The 21,828-nt window shown below is 37.7% G+C and overlaps 1 protein-coding gene across 3 annotated transcripts in view; it reads right to left on the bottom strand.

Annotated features, from left to right (window-relative positions):
* Positions 1 to 21,828, bottom strand: part of OXCT1 (3-oxoacid CoA-transferase 1) — a 127,738-nt gene that overhangs the window by 64,991 nt on the left and 40,919 nt on the right. For all 3 annotated transcript variants that reach the window (XM_073890952.1, XM_073890953.1, XM_025867345.2), the window contains 4 exons: positions 5,994 to 6,101; positions 4,644 to 4,758; positions 2,055 to 2,149; positions 144 to 192 (listed from right to left, as the gene is read on the bottom strand). In XM_073890952.1, the coding sequence (XP_073747053.1) occupies positions 144 to 192; positions 2,055 to 2,149; positions 4,644 to 4,758; positions 5,994 to 6,101 (367 nt within the window). The remainder of the gene's footprint in view (positions 1 to 143; positions 193 to 2,054; positions 2,150 to 4,643; positions 4,759 to 5,993; positions 6,102 to 21,828) is intronic.

Below are 21,828 nucleotides of genomic sequence, written 5' to 3'. Positions count from 1 at the left end.
TGTCCCCCCTCCTCAGTAAAAAACACAACTGGAGCACTCTCCAGGAAAAGACAAATCAAGCCTGACTCCTTTCTCTTATTTGGCAAAGAATTAAATTAACGGCAAAGGAAAACACTGGAAAAACATGTAATGAGGGAGTTTACCTGCATTGATTAGATCTGCATCAACTTCATTTTGTAGTGGATATGGACCCTGTCAAAGCACACACTGAATTAGTAAGTTTCTCATTGAATAACATATTAAAATCATAACAAAAATAACTTTTCTAAGAACACTAGGAAATTACTATCAAAAGACTTGAGGTGAACCTTTCAAAAATAATTCCAGTATTTTCATGGCTGTTGCTCATATTGATTAGTCTTTCCTACACTAATAACTATGATAAAAAGTATTTCCTAAAATTTACCAAAGTTTGAAAGAAATGTTACACTATTAGAAATATAGGTCAGTAAAACAAAAAGTAATTATTTGGTAGGTACTATGCAGTCAATGTTACTCATAAATCTTCCTGGGGGTATCAGTGACTACAAACAAAATGGCTGCCTTACTTGACTAGAAGGATGCAGAGAGGCAAAGTTTCATCTTTTTGGTATGCAGCATCTAAAGGCTCAAATTTGGAGTCCTATCCTTCTCTCTCACAACACCTAAGTTTTGATGCCCTTATTTTCCCTTTGCCTGGTTACTCTCAGTTTTGCTTTTTAATTTTGTATGTATTTTTATAAGGCATCTCTACATTACTTGAATGGGGTGAGTAGTTTCATAGCATAACATATAGTAAACAAAACAGGAGGAAATGGAAAAAGGAATCAGGGAGGCAATAAGACAGAATCAAGAGTGAGGAAATCTGAGCTGGGAAATTCTAACATGCTTTCAAAAAGAGGGACCGAATAAAGTATCGTTTAAATAAACTGAAGTGGCAACTAACATTTTAGGACTATGTCAATTTTCCCCTAAAGGGAAAAGTTGATAATATACATCAACTCATTTCCCTTGTCTCCTAAATGAGGGAATTGGTCACTCTATAAATAATCACATTTTTAAGGTATGTGAGTCTTTGACCGCAATATGAATCTTCTATCCAGACTCAAATCAGTTTTGTGCTTCTGAAGATGGTCATGATTGCTGCCTCAATCAGTATCAACTATATGCTCATGATCACTATTTATGTCTTAAAGACAAGATATACACTTTCCATATATACAATTTTTATTGCATTAACAGTTAAGATCTGAGAACAACAGATTAGAAATCTTATAAACTGGCCAAACTATAAATAATCTCTGCCATAGTTAATATTAAAAATGTCATCCAGGGGCGCCTGGGTGGCTCAGTCGTTAAGCGTCTGCCTTCGGCTCAGGTCATGATCCCAGGGTCCTGGGATCGAGTCCCACATCGGGCTCCCTGCTCGGCGGGAGGCCTGCTTCTCCCTCTGACCCTCTCCCCTGCTTGTGTTCCTGCTCTCACTGTCTCTCTGTCAAATAAATAAATAAAATCTTTTAAAAAATAAATCAATAAATAAAAAGGTCATCCAGGAAACAAAAGTATTTCTTATTATTATAGTATTGAATTAAAAGTATATCCAAATTCTGTGAGAATGTTGAGCTCATCTGGAAGGTTAATCCTGAGGAAGAGAAAAATTCTTCCCTTTTGAACAACATGGCCTCAAAATGAGAATTAGGTAAGAAGAATTTTTTGAATTAATCAAAAAATGTCCCTGTTCAAGTAAAAGCCTTACTCTTCAGTTTCTCATTCAGAGTCTTATTGATCATTATTTAAATACAGAATTTTTTATGACCTTCATTATCTTGTCCAACCACACAAAAATTTAAAAAGTTGTCCGAACAGGACACTGTGAGGTCTCTCCTAAGCAGGTGCACGAGGGGAGGTAGACACTGAGAAGCTGACAGAGGACGAACAGTCAGAAAGCTCAGATAGTCAGGAAACTACCTTAAAAATAAGGCTGGGAACTTTAACAACTCACAGAAGATTTCACTAGATGGACTATCTCGTTTTCCACCGAGACTGGATAAATAAAACATTAATCTCTGTCTTACCAAACCCAGGATTCCATTTTCACTTTGCAGATGAACTGTGATATTTGGGCTGATAAAGTTGCTGGCCAGAAGTGGGATTCCTATGCCCAAATTAGCTGGGGAAAAAAGATGTTAAGGTCCACTATACAAAAGGTAGAAAGATTATGCCATAAATCTGCCAAATATATAAATATGAACTTCTGAACTTTAAGGGCACTTGCTCTGAATGTAATCATGGAATACATTCTCTCCTCACTCTCCAGGCACTATTTTGTAATCTCTTTAAAAAAGAAAATCTCTAATTTCAATAACATTAATATGCTTTCCTGTAAAGATATCAAAGTGGTGGCTTCAGAGGTCATTTTTATTGTAAGACATATTTTATTTTCATTAATGTGCTTAGCAAATTTGAACTGGTATATTACGACTTATTGTGACTGACATATTAAACATGGCTTGACCTTTGTTTAAAAGTAATTTTCACTATTCAAAACTCCAAAAAATAACAGTGACTTAATATTCTCAAAAAGGGGTATCATTTTTAAATTAAAAAGAAAGTTTTCTGACAATACCAAACTCTCTGTCTAAAACCATAATGATTCCTTTGGGTCACTGGGATAACATTCATTGGTAACTGAATTCTTCAAGATACAAAGAAGAAGGAGGAGGTGACTAAGTTTCAGTGAATATAATTGAGACCATATAAAAAGTAACTAAGCTAAGGCATCAAAGAGCTGAGTTTGACTCTTCTTCCTCAAATGATCAAAATTGGGTCCTGATTTGTCTGTAATGGTGTAGATTTAATCTTGCCTCCCAACACAAAGAGGCTGATCAAGTCAGAGATACCCACACCACCTGGAACTGCTGTCCATACTGCCCACTACCACCACACACTGCAGGACTGGCAAGAATTAGAGCAAAGAATGATGGCACTCTGAGGAGATTCCAGGAACAGTGAGATCTTTATGAATCAGAGCCAGAAAAAATAAGGTTTGTATGTGCTGCAATATTACAGACTGCGGAGGCTGGCAAGAGGATTCAATGAACCCAACACTGCTTGTAGACACGGTAACTCTAAGAAGCTCAGAGGATTCAATGACCCCAACACTGCTTGTAGACACGGTAACTCTAAGAAGCTCGGGCAATAGCTACTTGGTTCACTTCTTACCAAGTCACAATCTAGTGTAGTGTAGTTGGTACTTCATTTCTCACAGTGCTGTACAGATCACACTGAGATATTAATTTCATTATGAGCAAGTACTTTCAGATAAGGGAACCCCAATGACAAGTTTCATACCTGAATTCTTTCATCATATTCTATAATTTTTTCAGTTCTTTAATGCTTTTTAGTGGGTCAAATGCCAGGGATAAAGAAGTCTGTGTACTCTAGGTTGAAAAAAAAGTTGGTGGTATGGAGAGACCATTTATATGAACTAACTTGCAAATATTTTTCATAGGCAATACAATAACAGCGAATAAAGAACACCTAGGAGCCATTATTAACTAAAATTAGTGGTATCATACAGTCAGTGTTTAAACGTCAGTGGGAAAACAACTGACTGGAGGTCAGATTTGAAAACCCAGGACCTAGCTTTCACCTGCTAGGTTAACTTGGTTGATGCTCTATCTTGCTGATATAGGAGCTGAAGAGGAGGTACTATTATATTCCCCTCCACCATGTGAATTCTCTCCATAACACAACATACAAACTGGAAAACAAAGAAAAACGAGGTGGTGGAGGTAAAAATAAAGTAGAAAAAGAGAGTTTCCCCAGTCAGTATCAGTCTGAAAGATGATATTTATGGACAGGAGAAGCTCACAGAATGTAGACCCTTGTCATGTTTCTAGATCCTCCTTTAGGAACTTTAAGTATGGCTTTAGGCCTTTAAGTATGGCTTAGTGTATTTACCACTCAACAAATATTTATTTTATCAAACACTATTTGTATTTATATGCAGTATTTGTTATTGTATAGTTCACTGTTTGATGTACTGAAAATCAGCAAAATGGCAAATAGACTCACTGTTTAACACATTCGAAAACTGAATAGTAATAATACTAAATTATCTCAATCTACCTTTTTTTTTTGACAAAGTATCTAAAGCAAAATTTGAATCATTCATTGAATACCCTTACAAAGCATTAGACATAAAAGGGTACACTCATGGGATCCTTGTCAAAGGCAACAGGGGTTGTTAAGAAGTTGGATCTTATGTTTCAATGAGTATGCAAATGTCAGAACATAGAGAAAGTAAATAACACTGTTATAACTAGTACTTCTGAGATTTGAAACCCTCATCTTGGGTAATCTCTTTTCCCAATAACCTTTAGCAAAATGCCAAACTGTATATTAGAAATCCATTGTATAATAGAAAATAGCTAAGTAAATTTTGGTTGCCATTTTGTTTCAAGAAGGCAAACAGATTATAATTCCAATTTCATATACCTCGATATCTTTAGGTTATACGCCACATTTTTTAAAAATTGATCCATTGCTTTAAAGGTAAAAGTGAACTAGAAAAGTATCACTATGCAGGAGGCCTAGTGCCTGATGAATATAGAAAAAGGGAGGACTAGGTCTCTGCTCAGCCCCAGAAAGATAAAGGATACCATACATGCCATCCTCAAATTCAAGAGCTGCCCGCTTGATGATACGTTCCCTTACATTATCTCCAGGTTTACTGGATTTGGTTTTTACATCTTCCTCTTTTCGGACCGATAAACGCTTGAAAATAAACAGAAATAAATTATTCATGGTTGAAGTATACCTTGAATTTTATTACTGCTGAAATATAAAAGTTCACCAGAAAAAAATGTAAGTCTCTCCCATTACTACTATGAGGCAAATCTATAATACAACAAAGAGTTCTTTTTTAAAGAATAACATTGGTGGTATTTGATGACAGAAATAATTTTTTAGAAAGTGAAAGAGGTCAGATTTGTTTAAAGAAGAAGATATACTTGTTCTGTTTTTTGAAGCAAATAATCCCTCTGTTACTGTCACACTGACTGCTACTACTATTACTCTTAAGACTTCTGCAATTGAATTCTCAGGTGCTCAAGGACTGAACCAGAACAAAGAAAAGGAACAGACCTTGGGACTCTGTTTTTGCAGGGCTGTCAGAATGTTTTTACCAGGTGTTGCTACTGCCAATTGCATATTTCCACCTGCAGAGTCTGGACTGGTTTTGCTACAATGCATCACGGGAATCATAAAAATATCCAGAAACCAGCCAGGAAATTATTTCCATTACTAAATCTCCTTGACATAGACTCTAGTTTCTATTTGCAAACGTCCCACATTCTTTCTCCCTAGCCCCCTAACATTAGTATTAGATTGCAAAATCTCTTTGTTTGACACACGGCTGATGGTATCTCTGACTGCCCAGTATCTCCTACTGGATGTCTATTCTGTTGCTGCTCCCTACACAGCTGTGAATCTTGATATCAATTCTGACCCAGCTGAACATTCTTCATGCTCTCAGTAGCCTTAGAATACTTCCACGGCTCCTTGTACCTACTCCTTGCCATGATCTCATATCTACTAGCTGCCCAGAGCCTGGTGCTAATGGGAATGACATTCTGGACTTTATAAAGTGCAAAGCAACTTCAAGAAAGACACTTCTGAATAATTAAACACTAAGTCCAACAGGGCTAAAACCTCCTCTACCCTAGGACAGCCAGTCAAAACTATGCATTATAAATTAGGACAGTTACAGAAGCCCGAAGACACAGCCCAGAGAATCACGTAACTTGGTGATATACACTTGGTAAACACAAGTCACTGTTGGACTAGACAATAACATGTCTCCTTAGGATGGACACATGAGAAGCTCCTCCTAAGATCCAAAGCAAGACTTTCCATTCAGCTCTAATTCCTTATTATCTGGAATAGCCCCAGGGGCACATATCTCTAATAATCAGGTTTATAAATACTAACAAAGAAGCTAAGTCAATTACCTCAATTCTTTTCTCATATTTTTCTCCCTTTATAAGGCGATGTACATAAATCTTAGGAATATGGATGTCTTCTGGGGCAAATGATCCAATATCCACAATTTCTTCAACCTAGGCAAAAAGAAAAAAAAAATTAAATGGAGCTTAAACTGAACAATTTTTATTTTTAAAAAAGTGAAGTATATGCATTGTTACCTCCAATTTAGATTATATATACAACGTAAAAAAATACATATAAGGGTGCCTGGGTGGCTCAGTTGGTTAAGCAACCAACTCTTGATTTCGGCTCAGGTTGTGATCTCCAGGTTGTGAGACTGAGCCCAGAGTCTGGCTCCACATTCAGCAGGGAGTCTGTTTGGGATTTTCTCTCTTCTCTCTCCCCCTCCCTCTCTCAAATAAATAAATGGATCTTAAAAAAAATAATACATATGCACACACAAATACACGTATATATATCAAAGAGAGATAGAATATATTACACACACACACACACACACACACACACACACTTCTGGACCCACAAAAAAAGAAATTCAAATTTCTTCATAAAATATAGAATATAAAGCTCCAAAACTTAGTCTTTGCCTAAAGGAGTCTCCGTTACAAATCTGTCAAATGGTTTCTCAGTACAGCTGCTTGAACTTTCACAAATTGCAGCTCAAAACTTGAAAGCACATCCCTTAAGCCCTGATTTTCAAAATTAATGGGAGATTTATCATATCAAAGACAAAAATCTGTTAACAACATCTGCTTGGTCAATTGAAGAGCTTTTTAAATATAGATACAAATGCTATTTGTAACAGTTATTAATTATTTCTGTTATTAGCTTCCTAGGATCGTGACAGAACTGCAATTGCTGAAATAATTTTACTTAAAGACATCTTAATTTCAATATGGAAATTCAAAAAGGAAATATTAACTAATAACTAGAATACTCAATGTAATTAAAATTAAAGTCATTCACAGAGCAAAAAGGCATTTTACAGCAGTATGAAATGCTCCAAGTTAGTCTGCTATTTTATAATTCATTAAAAAAAGACAAAATAGCATTTTTATATCAATATAAAAAGAACCTCAGAATAACAATGATCAAGAAAAACTAACGTTAATGCTGTTGGGGTCAAAGAATTATCTTTCTGGTACCAAGAAAAAATATTATCTTGAAGACTGGCGGGTGCTCAGTTCAATATATGCCATATGCAAAGCAAAGAACTATTTGCTTAAATGAACTAACTTGTGCAAGGTGAGTTGCACAGCCTACTAAACTAATAACAACTCTCCAGAAGTTCTGAGGTCAAGTTGCACTTTTTATGCTATTTTACCCTGTATGCCCATACCATACTCCTCCTCCCATGAAAGAATACCAGGGGTTACAAGAGTCATTTTAGTTATTCTGCACTGCTCCACAGAGCTGAAAAAAAAAAAAAAAAAAAAGAATGTGGTAGATAAAAGCTATCCTCAATGATAATTAGAAGGATCTTTTTTTTTTTTAAAGATTTTATTTATTTGACAGAGAGAGGCACAGTGAGAGAGGGAACACAAGCAGGGGGAGTGCGAGAGGGAGAAGCAGGCTTCCCGCGGAGCAGGGAGCCTGATGTGGGGCTCGATCCCAGAACCTTGGGACCATGACCTGAGCCGAAGGCAGACACTTAATGACTGAGCCACCCAGGCGCCCCAAAAATTAGAAGGATCTTAACCAAAATCAAACAAAAATTCCAAGTAAGAGTCAGCGAACATGTGGGCATCCAAGCTGAAATAGTGGGTAGAGTGCATACCTGCATTCATCTGAGAATGAGTTAGAGGGAGGCAAGGGATTCCCCATCACTGCAATCTGTATCTTCCCCCTACTCCCAAGGCCTCTCTATGCTCTGGTATTTCCAACTCAAGGTGGTGACCAGGGACAGAAGAGGTGGATACAGAAAATGCAGAGCAGCTAGGCATTATCACTAATTCTTCAAATAGTTGGAATTTCAGCCAACAGAGTTCATTCATATTTTTATATGTATTTAATTCAAGCCTTCAAAGAGGCTCTGGACTTCAAAAACTTGTTTATACATCAACCCATTAACCTGAGGATTTATATGAAGACTTATTATTCATGAAAATATTGGCCACAGCATTTGGTAAAATAATATTGAGTTGGAAACAACCTAAGTCGTCTACAATAGCCTAATGGTAAAATATATATGGTACATCCACATGATGGATCAATACTTTGGTTTCCATAATACTTATGACACATCATAATTTAATGTTTCATAAAAATGAAAGATTTTTGTACAAATAAATATTTACAGATATGCCCTTTGGCACAATTATCTCTACACCTACAAAAAACCTGAAAGGAAATACAAGGAAATGCTAATAATTATTGCCTCTGGGTAACAGTACAAGTTATTTTTCTTTCATTTCACTTCTATAATCAAAGGGTGAAAAACCTACAGATTTTTTTTTTTTTTTAAGATGCAGCAGACACAAAGTAAGGAGATTCCCAAACTGGGAAATACATTAAGTGGAGGACGTCATAAATTCCTTAATTAGTTAGACATGTACCAAAAGACATGTTAAAAAGCAAACAGGAACTCAAAGAAAAACTGTGGTTTGTAAACTCTAACAGTGCTTACAACATTATGAAATGAATTAAGGAAACTCTTTTGCCTACACTTTTTAAAGATAATAAGAATTATTCTCCTGATGCTGTTCCAAAAGTCCAGACCCTCATATCTCTTGCTTGAATTACTACAGCAGCTTCCTAATCAGTCTCCTTGCCTTTGCCCTTCAGCAAGGACAAGAAACATAATAGAAAAGAAAAAAAAATAGTTAATACTTCTCACTTAAACCAGAAATGCTGACGGTAACCAATCACTATTGTCTTCTGATTCCAAAAAAAGAAAGTTTTGCCCCAAAACACCAAATTAAGACAAAGTTTCTTTATCGAGGGCAATGGCATCATGATTTTCACAACAAACAGGGTGACAGAATGTGTCCTGACAAAAGAACTCTGACAGAAAGCAAGAATCTGGTTAAATGTCATCAGTTCTGTGTTTTGTCATCCTGATAGAAGTGATTTTCCTATTGTAGAAAATGCATGTGAAGCATTTGTCCAAACATCAACACTCAACAGTATTGAAAACTTCTATACAAAAATCAAAGCTTTCTCAGAGTCGGTTAGCAGAGTTAATTGCAAAGGAAGAAAATATTTGAAGTACAAACCAAAAGAAGAAAACATATGTTTTCAGACAATCTGTGAAAAGGGTTTAAAAAAACTGGAGAGGCAGAACTATCTTAATGCAAGCTACTGAAGGGACTGAATCCTTCTCTGCTGGTCTTGTGTGATTTGGAGAAAGAACAGTAAGGAGGAACCAAAGTCGGGGGGGGGGGGCGGAAACAGTCTAGTGAGATCAGGCAATAACATAAGAGCCAAAGGAAATCTGAAAAGAAAAAGAGGAGTAAAATGAGCTTGTTAAGAAAAAAGTAAAAATACGGCGCCTGGGTGGCTCAGTTGGTTAAGCAACTGCCTTCGGCTCGGGTCATGATCCTGGAGTCCCAGGATCGAGTCCCACATCGGGCTCCCTGCTCAGCGGGGAGTCTGCTTCTCCCTCTGACCCTCTTCCCTCTCGAGCTATCTCTCATTCTCTCTCTCTCTCAAATAAATAAATAAAAAATCTTAAAAAAAAAAAAAGAGAACAGTAAAAATAAAAGCTCACAAGAGCACTCACTAACCATGGCAGAAATGCTCCTCCTGAAATCAGAAGTGGGCAAGACAGAAAATAAAGAACAAAGAAACAGTCTCAGTGCAAAGCAGTGAGCAGATTTAAGCGTCCTCAGACAAGAGCAAGATGGAGGACAGGTAGCTAAGAACAACTCAGAGTTCTCCCGGGGCACGAGGCATAGTTCTTATGCAGCACCATCTGGTTCATCTAGAAACCCAGACACTTGAGGCATCTCTAATTAGTACTTGTCTTCAGTCATTAGCAGGAAAATAGAGGCTAGGAAATGTTAATTATTATTGATTTGAACTTTGTTTTAAAAAGGCTGCTTTCTCTGCCCCGTACCCTTTTTAGTTTATCATTCTGAAAAGTTTTATTTTAAAGCTCAGAGAAGGATAAGAATCCTTGGGCGACAATGTTTTTGTTTTCACTTGGCCAACAGTATTTATATCTCAGATAAGGGAACAGAGAAGCTGCAAGGCAATAACTTTCTTATTTTTTTAATTTTGTTTTAGTGACAACCTGAATCCGTGATTGCCACAAAAAAAATGGGCCCAACCCTGCCAACCTCACTGTGACACAAGGTGAGGCCTGTTTTGGGAGCAAGGGGAGGAATCACACCGCAGGGTTCTTTCCTGAGTCATTTTAACGTTCAAAACAGGTTAGGATAAACGTACTTCTTTTGCCAAGAAATAAAAAACCAACAACAACAAGCAATAATGTCTGCAATCATGAAAAACACTGACCCCAAATTAGGAAAAGCTGTGGAAGACCAGAAAAATGGAAGAGGGAAGCATGAGCAATAACAGAAAACATTACAAATTAGATGCAGAGGTGCTCTGGATGGTAAGATGAAGAGAAAATGTGGAGCAAAAGGGAGGCCAGCATGCAGGGTATCCTTCCTGAGAATCCAAAAAAGGGGAAAAAAAATTTCCAAAGGAGCAAGAAGGTGCATATTGTATTAAGCTTCATGCTAGGGATGATATGATTAGTGCAAAAATATAAGATACAATGGCATGGAAGCTAAAAGGGCCTGGAACAAATTATATATGCTCTTAGATGTCTATACATAAAAATGCAAAGACTGAAAAGATGAGCGGCTATTAAAGCATTTGGAACCTTAACAACAGGGGTAAATATGATTGCATAGTCATTACTGAAACTTGAGATATTCTACAACGTTCAGTGAAAACAAGCTGACAGAAGAACATGCTATCTCAAGAAAAATACGCACGTGCCCGGGAAGCCACAGACCTAGTGATGAAACGTGGTGAAGTATATCTAATGTGAGTTCAAAAGGAGGAAGAACATCACACTAATGGCCATATACTGAGTGCTCATCAAACTAAAGATGTAGAGGACATACTTTTAATAGAATGTCAACATTTCTGAGAAATAAGATAGTCATATCATGAGAGGCACTAATTATCTGAGTATCTTCTGTTCATCATATTCCTCTGATAAATTCTCTATTGCCTTCTGACAAGGTCTGTATTTCAGAAGGAAAACGTGAGAGAAATCATAATTCTGGACCTCTAACCAATAAGGATAAACTTGGTAAAGTAGAAATGATGGAAACCCTGAGAGAAAGTGACAATGTAAAATTGGAATTTGTAATAGACCAGGAAATGAATCCTGGACATACAAAGAAATGTATCCTGGTCTTTGAAGAAAAGCAGATTTCAAAAAGTTGAGAAAAAAAGAAACAGAATCAAGTGGTCAGAAACTCTAAATGACAAATAAACTTAAGAGATTTTCAAAACCCCACTCTGACAATAGAACAGACCACCTTGACGATGAAGAGAAGAGCACATAAAGAAAAGTGTAGGAGGTGACAACATGGGTAACTATGTGGTTCTGCGTATTCACAAGGGCTCACACAAAAGGGAGACAAGCATGATCTAGGACAAAATGAGAGTCACATGAAACCTTCAAAGGTATGTCAAAAGGTACAAAATTGGAATGAGAGGAGTCATATACAAAATGCTACGGATGATGAAAGAGTGGTTCCTGGGGTGATTCTGCTGTTGCTGATGGAGAATTCAGAAATGGTAATCAGCACTGCTTGACAGAGATGACAGAAAGAAGTGCAGTGGTTCAACTCCATCTTGCCCCTGACTTCCCCATCAGCGAGAAGGAAAGGGCAGTACTACTATGGCTAAGGAGGAACTGAATTCCAAGAAGAGAGAGATTCTCTAATACTAGGCCATACACAAAATGATATACCAGGATTCTTTTTTTTTCTTAAAGATTTTATTTATTTATTTGACAGACAGAGCACACAAGCAGGGGGAGCGGCAGAGGGAGAAGCAAGCTCTCTGTTGAGCAGGGAACCCGACGCGGGGCTCGATCCCAGGATCCTGGGATCATGACCTGATCCGAAGGCAGATGCTTAACCGACTGAGCCATACAGGCGCCCCTGATATCTGAGGATTCTTAAAGAGCCTGAAAAATATGGTCACAGAATTATAGTCAAGTGAAAAATGGTAGCGATGTTGGGAGATGGAGAGAGGGAAATAGACTCCTTTTCAAAATAGGGGCTCGGTTCACAACAGTATTCTAAAATGGATTATTAAACAGATAGTTTGTAAGGTCATGAAACAGAGAAAAGAATATTGTGAGACACCAGTACAAGTTTCCCCCAGACCACACAATGCAGAATGGACTGCACTAATCTGCAGATCAGGCTAGCACACTGGTAGGCCCGGAGAAAAGCAGTGTGTGATTTCACAAAGAAACTGACCAAGTTCCTCATGAAAGAGCTGTACAGACTTAGCAGGGAAATGTACCTTGGATACAATTCAACAAACACAAATTAAGCACCTACTAGATACACAACAATGAAGAAACAGGGAGCTGCTATGATGTGCAAATAGGGAGATAAGTACTTGAAGAATCACAGAAGTACTTGATGGCTTGACAATCCTTAGAAGTCTCCAATGCTGTGGTTTTTAACCTTTGGGGGGAATGTGTAGTTCTATACAAATCCGATGAAAGCTACACACAAAGGAATTTCTTGATCTATAAAATCCTTCATGAGATTTCAGAAGTTTGGTCCATAAACACCCCCCCTACTCTTCAGCCTCAGCTGGACCCCAGATTAGAAGAGAAGCCCACTCTAGTGGGGTAAGGTCTTTGGTCCTATCCTGTTCAACATCTTTATCAAGGCCTTAAATGGAGACAGGGAACACACTGTGAGTCCACTGTGGTTCAGAGGAAAGGGTCTGCGTGCAATGGGCAATTATGAACAGATATATTTCCATCTCTGTCAGAGAAGACAATCTCAGGCTCATGACCTCCCAAGTATTTAGCAAAAGTTCAAGTGACAAAAACAATATTCGAGGAGTCCAAACATCCTTTTAATGTTCCAAGAAGAGTCTGCCCCTGGAGCAAACCAGTGTCTTTATACCATTGTTACAAAGAGTCAGTTTCTCCTTCTTACAATCAAATGAGTTCTTTCGTGCAATTAAAACAGGGTGCCAAGATAAAATTCTGTCTAGTTTTAATAGCAAGAATAATTGTACTTCACTTGATCTGATCATTAGTTTCCTTTATATATGTACTATCAACTACGTGAGTACTTTCATTTTTACTTGACATCTTGTACTCACTCATGTTTGCCATGACAGTATGATTTTTCAGTCTAATTCCAGCTCCATTTTAAAGCCCTACTATTGCTTTTCTTTCTTCGTATAGCCCTACTTTTAAATGATGTTGTTTTGTATATATTCTGTCTCTTGTAAGCTACTTTAGATCATCTCTGGAACAAAATGGGTAAAAATTAAACAGTGCATTTATTAAATTGGAGAATGATACAAGGCCAGAAAAAAAGAGCTGACACTATTAAGATAGAAATACTACCATCTGGGGACCTCTGTGTGGCTCAGTCGGTCAAGTGTCTGCCTTCAGCTCAGGTCATGACCCCAGGGTCCTGGGATCGAGCCCCACATCAGGCTCCCTGCTCAGTGGAGAGCCACTTCTCCCTCTCCCTCTCTGGTGCTCCCCCAGCTTATGCTCTCTCTCTCTGACAAATAAAATCTTAAAAAAGAAATACTACCATCTGGTCTCTACTGGTTAGGAAAATAAAATGGGCCAATATTAACTGAATGAAATTCATCAGGGAATAAATATTGTAAAATAATACCTGGCCTAATAATTTTTTTGAAGTGGAAATATAAAAGGGTTTACCTAAGCACCAGCACAAAGACTACATGTGACAGAAATACCCAAAAAAATGCCAGAAAAATTTTCCTTTCTCCATTTGCTGTCCAGCCTCAGAGTTCAGGATAACCACCTTAAACCTCGGGTCCCTCATTACAAAATAAAAACAATCCTTCCTCTCTACAATGTCTCATCTGAAACATGGGATGAGAAGGAAAACGGATGAAGCAGTTTGAACTAATTAAAAGAAAAGCTTTACCTAAAAATAGCTTAATTTACTAAAATTATGATTAACCACAAAATTAAAAGGCCATATTGATAAAAAAAAAAAGAAGCAGAAATATTACTTACTTCATGGACTACCCAATAGTTTCTGTAATGGAGAGACTGTATTTTTCTTTTTTATTTGAGAGAGAGAGAGAGAATGAGAGAGAGAGAGAACATGAAAGGGGTAGGGTCAGAGGGAAAAGCAGACTCCCCACCAAGCAGGGAGCCTGAAACAGGACTCGATTCTGAGACTCCAGGATCATGACCTTAGCCGAAGGCCCAACCAACTGAGCCACCCAGGTGCCCCTAGAGAGACTGTATTTTAAAAACAAATTTTAAAGCAGGGCGCCTGCATGGTGCAATCGGTTAAGTGTCTGACTCTTGGTTTGGGCTCAGGTCATGAACTCAGGGCTGTGGGATCAGGCCCCATGTTGGGCCCCATGCTCAGTGCAGAGTTTGCTTGAGATTCTCTCTCCCTCTCCCTCTGCCCCTCCTGCTCATGCTCTCTCTCTCCAAAATAAATAAATCTTTAAGAAAAATAATAAAAACAAACTTAAAAGCAGTTTATAAGTATTATTTTCATTTCCATGTACTCTTATATCCAAAACAGTCTAGTCCATGATGGTTTTTTTTGCTAGCATTTTTTTTAATTTGACCAAAAATGCCAATCTTCACTAAATATGTGATTTAATAACATTTAGGCAGTATTATTAAATATCCAAATTTTATTTGTCATATCTTCATCTAAAAGGAAATTGTATTAGGGCTGTAGCAAATCCAGAGAAGTAATTAAAAGGAGTACATCCACCCAAAGGGATTAAAACACTTCTAACACGTTCATTCAAAGCACCAGTCTTATCTACAATACTAAGGGAAAAAATTACACCATTATCACATATCCCAAGGAAAACAGGGAGACATGATATAATTAAAAGAATTAAACTGGGAACATTTTTCAATGAAGAGAGTTATGGAGAAACAGGAAGAGAAAGAAAGTCTGTGTTCAGGTTTTACAGCCACCAAAAAACTGCCTATTAGTGATGCCAACTGAAACTTTGAAAGGTTACTCTTTTAAGACTGTTTCCTTCCACTTGGGGCTGTTAATCATCCTTGGAGCTTTTTACAATGTAAAAACGCAGTATTTAACACATAAAGTAGAATCGGGTTAAACTCCAGCATTTCTGGAACACGGTTCACAGTTGCTTAATCTAACAGAGATTGCAACTAGTATTCACCTTGTGAGACTCGATAATTCCTAAATTTAAAATCCTTCACCATGTGGAAAAGAACAAGAGCTTTTTTTTTTCATTTCACCTTTTCAATGTTCTCTATATGTTTTCATTCTATAAAGCAGTAAGCAAAGGCATCCTATTCATTTCATTTCATCCTTATTTCATGAAGAACATTAAAATGCCATGTTTCTTTTTCCCTGATTTAGTATACTAAGGGGCGCCTGGGTGGCTCAGTCGGTTAAGCGTCTGCCTTCGGCTCAGGTCATGATCCCAGGGTCCTGGGATCAAGCCCCACATCAGGCTCCTTGCTCGGTGGAGAGTCTGCTTCTCTCTCTCTCCCTCTGCTGTTCCTCTTGCTTGCTCTCTCCCTCACTCTGGCCCTCTCTCTAATAAATAAATAAAATCTTATAAAAAAGGTAGACAGAAGATGTAAAAATAAACTTCAAGACAACATACCTTTCCCACCCCTCAGTGTACAATTCCCAAAACTAGATCTTTAAGTCCTAAAGAAATTCACATACTCATCACCTTCTCAGCTGTGATGTTAGCAGTAAGAGCAAGCAAATGGCCGTTCCCTCCCTCCAAACAGCAGGTACACACAATCGGTTTTATGGCTGGCATCACTTGGTTCCTTTTTTTCCCCACAAAGAATTTCAGCCTCTAGTTATCACTAGGAAAGCAGAGCCAGTCCTGCCTCTGAGGTCACTGTTCACAGCAATGACTGAAAAACCTACGGTGAATGAAGCTGATGAACTCCCAAATCTAAAATGTCTTTTTGGCATATACAGCTCATCCCTGAAACTCAACACCACATTTGAAGTTAAGAATGATAATTAAAAGAAGCACCCTGATCTTTTAGACAGAATTTCCCTCCATTAAAGACAAGCAGCTATGGCTGATGATAAACAGTAATTTGTTGATGCCAATACTTTTGTCCATGTGATTCTAATGCCATGTATTTTATCCACTTCTCCTATACTTAAAAAATAAAGAGATGACAAAGTATGATATAGAGTACTGGGTCTGGGGTCAGAAGATGTAGATTCTGGTTTTAACCCTAATATCATCTAGCACTGTGTTCTTATGTGAACCACTTAAAGTCATTTCATCTCTAAAATGTGGAAGTTGAGTTTTAAATGATGCCCGATATTCTTTCCAGTCCTTACATGCTGTAAGTCTACATTAGCTCTTGGATGTGCTATAAAAAGACCTTAAAGTATGCAAATTAATGTATCTTTTTAATTACTCTAGGTTGTTGAACACTAAATCATTCCCCTCTTACTGGGTGTACCTTGTTAAACGCAACACATGATTTTCATTCCATGCCACTGAGTTACCTTCCATACTCCTCTGGACTTACATGTTTGCCAGGCCAACTCTCACCTGAGTAAACAGTCAGTTGCATTTACAAGGCCAGTTTATTTCCCACCAGTTGATTACCCTCTACATATCTAGTTAACTACCATATGGCTTGTTCTACTTTAACTGTGTAATAAAAGCCTATTGAATGAGGCACACTATCTATTCCAGCCAGCATTAAAAGGCACATCTCGAGATAAAATGACCCCAGGGAAGTCGGAGGAAGCTAGTCACAGTAATAAGGAAAGGAATTACAGAACACCTGGCAGCAGATTATCAAGTCTCTCAGTTCAGGGCCTGACAAAGGCCTCAAATATAAAGCTGTCAGGAAGAACCACTGAGGATAAGGCATTTTTGCTTCCTTACACCACAGCAGGATAATGATGCCAATCAAGTAGAACGGGCAGAACATTTCTAAGCCTGCAAAGTATTGCTTGTATTTTAAAATTGCTGGTTCAGTGACTCAAACATCATTTAACGAGCATCTATTATGTGCCAGGCATTGGGCCAGATGCTGGAGATACAAAGATGAGTGGGACAAGGTCCCACAAGGTTCTCCTGGTCGAACGGAGGAGGGAGGTAAACAGCGAATCACAGCACACATGGTGATAAATGCTATCACAGAGGGAACGCTCCACTCAGAACGCAGAAATGACCCACAAAGAGCAGGGTGGGGAGGGCATTTCAGGCAGAAGAAATGGCAAGAAACAAAGTCCTGGACTCAGGAAAGAATGTGATCTGGGGGAATGTGAAGAGATTTAGGGCATGCAGGAATGGGAGCGGCAGAAAGAAGTCTGAAATTTTTATTTTATGAAATGAGGAACCTAATTTTGGAAAAGCTATCAGAATGGCAACAGTTATCCTGAACAAAAAAGAAATGTGATTTCCTTCATATTTCAAAAAACTCACAAGAGTTCACCTTAACTAATACGCTGCTAGAGCAGTTTCTTTTGACTATTGTGGTTTCTCTCCAGAAAAGAAATTTTTAATAACTTGGCAATTACATCCTCTCACTTTTATTAATTTTTGGTTGTGCACCTGGATTTTCTAGGGGCCTAGTAAAAGGCCACTGGGAAATCTGAATATATTCTAATTTTAGAAGGCTGCCATATGCTATGTGCTAAAACTACAATAATGATACATGCTGAAATATGTTTATAAGAAATATAACCAGTAACACAAAAGGGGTCAATGAGTAATGCTTATTACTTTTCCTCTCACACATTTCTTACTTAAATCATTTATGTAAGCCATGACTTTAAAATGCCTTCTTTTTTAAGCTATACTCTTGAACAAGAAAGATTTGGAGAGTAACTCCTTAAAAAAAAAAAAAAAGCAGCTAATTTTTATGAAACAATCTTGCATAAGCCCTAATTATCACTTCAGTATTTGTAGACGAGATCTATATTTGAAGTGGAAAAAATAACATTTTTTTGACAAGGTCTCTGGAAGGCGTGAGGAAAGCCACTATTATTTTAATAGGAGCGACTTTAAAATCACAAGCTAAATTCTTAACACCAACATGGAATAAATCAATAAGTAGGTCAAAAGTTGTTAGGTAAACTAAAGGAGAAAGTGAAATTAGTAAAAGGAATCTTTGTCCTTTTTTGCAATAAGACAGTTTTGTGAGAGAGTATCCCCTCGATTTATATCAGTCATACCGTGCCTTACTACTCAATAACCTTGAGGAGAGAATATCACAGGTAAAGATTCCAAAATCGTTATATTATGTTAGAAATTCCCTCTGGCCCTTTCTTGACTTCCCTTTCTCAACAGAATCTATGTCCTCATTTGCAGTGAGATGATTTTGTGGGAAATCATGACCATAAGTTTTAGAGAGCTGTCTCCAAACAGTGAATCAACAGAGCACTTGACTCACACCTTATTTTAGGACTGGGTTCGTTCTGTGGGTATAGCTGCCAGTCACGGTTACGTCTCTCTGAGAGCCTTAACCATCTTTACTTCCATAACTAAGTTACTGCTATGGGTTCAAGATGCTGTTCCTTTTGGGAAAAATGAAACTAGACGAAACCAGAGAGGGAGAAAAACCATAAGAGACTCTTAATCTCAGGAAACAAACTGAGGGTTGCTGGAGTGGAGGTGGGTGGGAGGGATGAAGTGGCTGGGTGATGGACACTGGGGAGGGTATGTACTATGGTGAGCGCTGTGAATTGTGTAAGACTGATGAATCACAGACCTGTACCCCTGAGACAAATAATACATTATATATATTTAAATAAAAAGAAACAAAACAAATGAAAAAAGGGGGAAAAAGAGAGAGAAAGACAAACCAAGAAACACTTTTAACTACAGAGAACACACTGCTGGTTACCAGAGGGGAGGTGGGTTGGGGGATGGGGGAAATAGGTGATGGGGATGAAGTAGTACACGTATCATGATGAAAAACTAAATAAAATGACTTAAAAAAAAAAAAAAAGATGCTCTTCCTTTTCTGGTTTACTAGCTAGAGCCAATCCAAGTTTTTTCCCAGGGTGAGGCAGCTAGGAAAATACCTCCAGGAAGCTGGGTTCAAACCCACACAGCCTAGCTTCAGATCACACATCAACCACAATCCTGTACTTCCTCTTCTTCCCTCATACAATTCTTCATCTAAATGGGAGATTCTAGAACCTGGGAATGAAATACTAGAGACACTCCCATTAAAAAGAACAGTAATACCAACAACACATAAAATCACAAAAGAAAAATAAATAGCCAATAAATATTCAACTTCCCTTGTCATCAAAGATCTATAAATTAAAACCATAGGGCAGCATTTTTCACGTAGCAAATCATCAAAACAATTTTAAGTATAATATCAATGTTGTCAAGAATGGTTCAAAAGTGATACTTTTATATATCACTACAGGATAATTGAAATTACCTCCTAGAGAATAATTTAGCAATATTTATCTAAAGTTTGTAAAATGTTTATGCACGCACACAAAAAAATTCACTTCTAGAAATTTTCTCAAAGAAAATAATCAGATGTGCACCGAAACAAGAATACTCACTAAAGCACCGTCAGTAATAGGGAAAGATGGAAAACAACAGAGAAGTCCAACAACAGAGATTTGTTAATATAAATTTGAGTACAACTATTGAAATAGCCTTTTGGGGGGAATATTTAATGACCTGCAAAAACGTTCTTAATGTTTTATGTCATGAAATATATATATTTAACATGTTATGGTCATACGGTCATAATTTCATATATATATATGAACAGGAATTAAAGAAATCAAGCCAAGATATGTCCAATTCCATCGTTCCTTCAAAGCCCTTGATTGCATGTAGGAAGTGTCTCCACATCCCATTTTGGCCCATTCACAGCCAAATATCCTTAGACCTGTGAGCCAAGAAGGAGAGTGTCAAATGCCTGGAGTTCTAGCCCTCCCTTACAATACACCACTATAAATATGTGCAGAAACAAGGCCAAGAAATAGAAAGGGGTCCTGTGGGGTTAGACGCACAAACCCATAGCCCACAACAGCAGGCAGGATCCCACAGCAATTACCATCTTTACCATTAAATTTAGTACCCATTGCTCTACATACAACTTCTAATTTCTAGGTGAGTCCTGTCTCATCAACTAGATTGTGAGACTAAGATAATCACTGTGTCATACAGAGCAGATCCCTATCATCTGTGAACTTAACAGTCATGTTTTTTACTATATTCCCAAACACCTTTGATTTGTTGTTTTGGTAAGCTACAAACTTGACTCAACGTGCACCTAGAATGCACTTCTAGCCGACTGTCCACTTCCCACATTTAAGTGAAGTATTGTTTTTAGCTCTACGTGGTCACATATGCAGTAACCTCTTTTGAAAGAAAAAAAACTTTCATTTCCTTGTGAAAGTCTGCACACAATACCAGGAAAGTGGTACTTGGATATCTGGGACAAATACAAGAAACCAAATATCAAATTCAACAATGGCTCAGACTGAGAGCATGAACAAGCCTACTACACATTCTATAGGGAAACAAATAAAAGTAGGCAATTTATTAATCTTTCAGAAAGGGTTACAAGCAGCAGAGTGGGTTAGTACCAAGCAGCTCAGTTGCTGGATTATATGGTAAGAGCATGTTCAGTTTTGTTAGAAACTGCCAAATTGTCTTTGAAAGCAGTTTTACCATTTTGTATTCTTACCAGCAATGAAGGAACATTCCCATATTTCCAATCTCTCTAGAATTTGGTGTTGTGTTTTGGATTTTAGCCACTGTAATAAGTGTATAGTTCTATCTCATTGTTTGAATTTGAAATTCTCCAAAGACATACGATGTTGGCTTATTTGCCATATGTATACTGTCTTTGTATATATATACTGTTTATACAGATCTTTTGCCATGGATTGTGTTTTTGATGTGTATCTAAAAAGGCACTGCCAAACCCAAGGTTACCTAGATATTCTCTTAGTTATATTCAAGGAGTTTTGTAGTTCTGCATTTTATATTTAGGTCTGTGCTCCATTTTGAGTTAATTTTCCTCAGTTATTTTACGAAAGAGAATTTAAATAAGAAATTGGAGAACTGAAAAGGCAAGAAACCACTGAGGTTGACACCAATTTAGTAAGTCCAAGAGGGAGCAAAAGGAAGTGACCGGAACTGGTACTTGAGAAAAGGGCTCCACAGAACTGGGGTCCAAAGAGCTAAAAGACAGCATGGGGCAGCTAGTGCTGGTAACTCTAAAAGTCAAGACAAGGCTAGTACTGTGAGTATGGGGGGAAAAAATCAGGAACAAGAACCAACTGCCACTGCTCACTCATTCAGGATTATTGTGTCTTCATAAAGAACTGTCCCTTTATCATCATGGAATATCTCTATTCCTAATAATCTTCCTGGCTCTGAAGTCTGCTTGTCTGATGGTAATACAGCTACTCCAGGGTTATTGTGATTAGTATTAGCGTTGTATTTCTTTCTCTACCCCTTTACTTTTTAATCTATCTGTGTCTTTATATTAAAAGTGGGTTTTACTCTTCAAATGGCATTGTTTGCCTTTAATATGCCTTAAAGTGTTTGTTGAAAGCTGGACATGATGTACTGGGTGAAAGGCCCTGAATGTGAGGTGTAAGCTTAGCCAGCTGGGGGCCCTGAGTGTGAGGTTTA

The sequence above is a fragment of the Callorhinus ursinus genome, unplaced genomic scaffold (genome assembly GCF_003265705.2).
Source record: "Callorhinus ursinus isolate GAN/ISIS: 27379988/994484 unplaced genomic scaffold, GSC_fseal_2.0 scaffold3, whole genome shotgun sequence".
Classification (NCBI taxonomy): Eukaryota; Metazoa; Chordata; class Mammalia; order Carnivora; family Otariidae; genus Callorhinus; species Callorhinus ursinus.
Note: the sequence above shows the minus strand (reverse complement) of the source record. Positions and strands in the feature narration are given on the sequence as shown.